The sequence below is a fragment of the Symphalangus syndactylus genome, chromosome 23, assembly GCF_028878055.3.
Source record: "Symphalangus syndactylus isolate Jambi chromosome 23, NHGRI_mSymSyn1-v2.1_pri, whole genome shotgun sequence".
Classification (NCBI taxonomy): domain Eukaryota; kingdom Metazoa; phylum Chordata; class Mammalia; order Primates; family Hylobatidae; genus Symphalangus; species Symphalangus syndactylus.
Window position 1 is genome coordinate 34278067 of NC_072445.2, and position 2425 is coordinate 34280491.

Here is a 2425-nt window from a genome sequence, read left to right on the forward strand (position 1 = left end):
AATATAAAATGTAAAAAGCAGATTCCCAATTTTTAGAAGAAAACAGAGGACATATTTTATGACACTAAGCAGAGAAAAACTTATTTTAATATGGCACAAAACACAGAAACCATAAAAGAAATTACTGACAAATTCAACCATATTAAAGGTAGAAGCTTCGATCTGACAAAAGAGGCGATGAATAAAGTTAGAAGACAAAGACAGTGCATGATATGGTTTGGCTGTGTGTCCCCACCCAAATATCATCTTGAATTGTCCTCCCATAATTCTCTTGTGTTTTGGGAGGGACCTGGTGGGAAATAATTGGAATCATGGGGGCGGTTCCCCCATACTGTTCTCCTGGTAGTGAATAAGTCTCATGAGACCTGACGGTTTTATCGAGGGGTTCCACTTTTGCATGCTCCTCATTTTTCTCTAGCCACTGTCGTGTAAGAAGCGCCTTTCACCTCCCACCATGATTCTGAGGCCTCTCCAGCCATGTGGGACTGTAAGTCCAATTAAACCTCTTTTTCTTCCCAGTCTGGGGTATGTCTTTATGGGCAGTGTGAAAATGGACTAATACAGTGCACAAATAGGGAAAACATATTTGTAAGGTATTTGGCCAAAAAGCATTGATATCCAGATCATTAAAATCAAAATTGGCCAGAGGTGGTGGCTCATGCCTGTAATCCCAGCACTTTGGGAAGCTGAGGTGGGTGGATCACCTGAGGTGGGGAGTTCGAGACCAGTCTGACCAACATGGAGAAACCCTGTCTCTACTAAAAATACAAAATTAGCTGGGCGTGGTGGCACTTACCTGTAATCCCAGCTACTCAGGAGGCTGAGGCAGGAGAATCGCTTGAACCCGGGAGGCAGAAGTTGTGGTGAGCCGCGATTGTGCCATTGCACTCCCACCTAGGAAACAAGTGCAAAACTCCGTCTAAAAAAAAAAATAGCGGCCAGACGTTCTTCGCCGAGAGTCGTCGGTGTTTCCTGCTTCAACAGTGCTTGGACAGAACCCGGCGCTCGTCCCTCACCGCGGCCGGCCACCCATAGCCAGCCCTACGTCACCTCTTCACCGCACCCTCGGACTGCCCCAAGGCCTCCGCCACCGCTCCAGCGCCGCGCAGCCACCGCCGCCGCCGCCGCCTCTCTTTAGTCGCCGCCATGACGATGGCGTCCACCTCGCAGGTGCGCCAGAACTACCACCAGGACTCAGAGGCCGCCATCAACCGACAGATCAACCTGGAGCTCTACGCCTCCTACGTTTACCTGTCCATGTCTTACTACTTTGACCGCGATGATGTGGCTTTGAAGAACTTTGCCAAATACTTTCTTCACCAATCTCATGAGGAGAGGGAACATGCTGAGAGACTGATGAAACTGCAGAACCAACAAGGTGGCCGAATCTTCCTTCAGGATATCAAGAAACCAGACTGTGAATACTGGGAGAGCGGGTTGAATTCGATGGAGTGTGCATTACATTTGGAAAAAAATGTGAATCAGTCACTACTGGGACTGCACAAACTGGCCACTGACAAAAATGACCCTCATTTGTGTGACTTCATTGAGACACATTACCTGAATGAGCAGGTGAAAGCCATCAAAGAATTGGGTGACCACGTGACCAACTTGCGCAAGATGGGAGCACTCGAATCTGGCTTGGCAGAATATCTCTTTGACAAGCACACCCTGGGAGACAGTGATAATGAAAGCTAAGCCTCAGGTTAATTTCCCCATAACCGTGGGGTGACTTCCCTGGTCACCTAGGCAGTGCATGCATGTTGGAGTTTCCTTTACCTTTTATATAAGTTGCACCAAAACATCCACTTAAGTTCTTTGATTTGTACCATTCCTTCAAATAAAGAAATTTGGTACTCAAAAAAAAAAAAAAATTAGCACTTACAGGTCAGCAAGGAGAAACCAAAGACCCAACAGACAAATGGGCCAGGAGCAATTCACAGAGGAGGAGACCGAAGGGCTGGGAAACACAAGGCACGAGTTCAACTGCACAGCAAAATCCAGGAACAATATGAGAAAATGCGATAACAAATATTGATGAAGATGAGTGAAGACGGATGTGCGCACTGCTGGTGAGGGGCATTGTGAGGACTCCAGCCCCAAGGTCATCTGGCTGTTCTTCCTAGGAAAGGCTGACAACAGACCTTTTCCAAGACGCCAAGCCTCACCAGGCTACGTGCAGGCCTTGGACCAGAACATCAGCATCACCTTGGTGTGGAGGTTGCAGGGGTGGTGCACATCCTCTGTTTACCAGAAAGGCAGAATTCTAGATTCATCTGGAAGATATTGTTGAAGGGAAAAGCAAATTTCAGGAGAGTATGTATGGACTGCTATTTGTATAAAATTGCAAAAACAGACCAAAAAACACTATCCATTCTTCATGGACATCCACACTAGGTATTAAACATGGATGGGAAGACAGACA

The 2425-nt window shown here is 46.9% G+C and overlaps 1 protein-coding gene across 1 annotated transcript; it reads left to right on the plus strand.

Annotated features, from left to right (window-relative positions):
* The first annotated feature begins 967 nt into the window (after nucleotides 1–967).
* Nucleotides 968–1874, plus strand: LOC129473119 (ferritin heavy chain-like). The gene has a single exon (XM_063632330.1). The coding sequence runs from the start codon at nucleotides 1147–1149 to the stop codon at nucleotides 1696–1698; it is 552 nt and encodes a 183-aa protein (XP_063488400.1). The 5' UTR covers nucleotides 968–1146; the 3' UTR covers nucleotides 1699–1874.
* The last annotated feature ends 551 nt before the right edge of the window (nucleotides 1875–2425 follow it).

Coding starts and splice junctions, on each gene's coding strand:
- LOC129473119 (XM_063632330.1), top strand. CDS start 1,147: ATGACGATGGCGTCCACCTCGCAGGTGCGCCAGAACTACCACCAGGAC.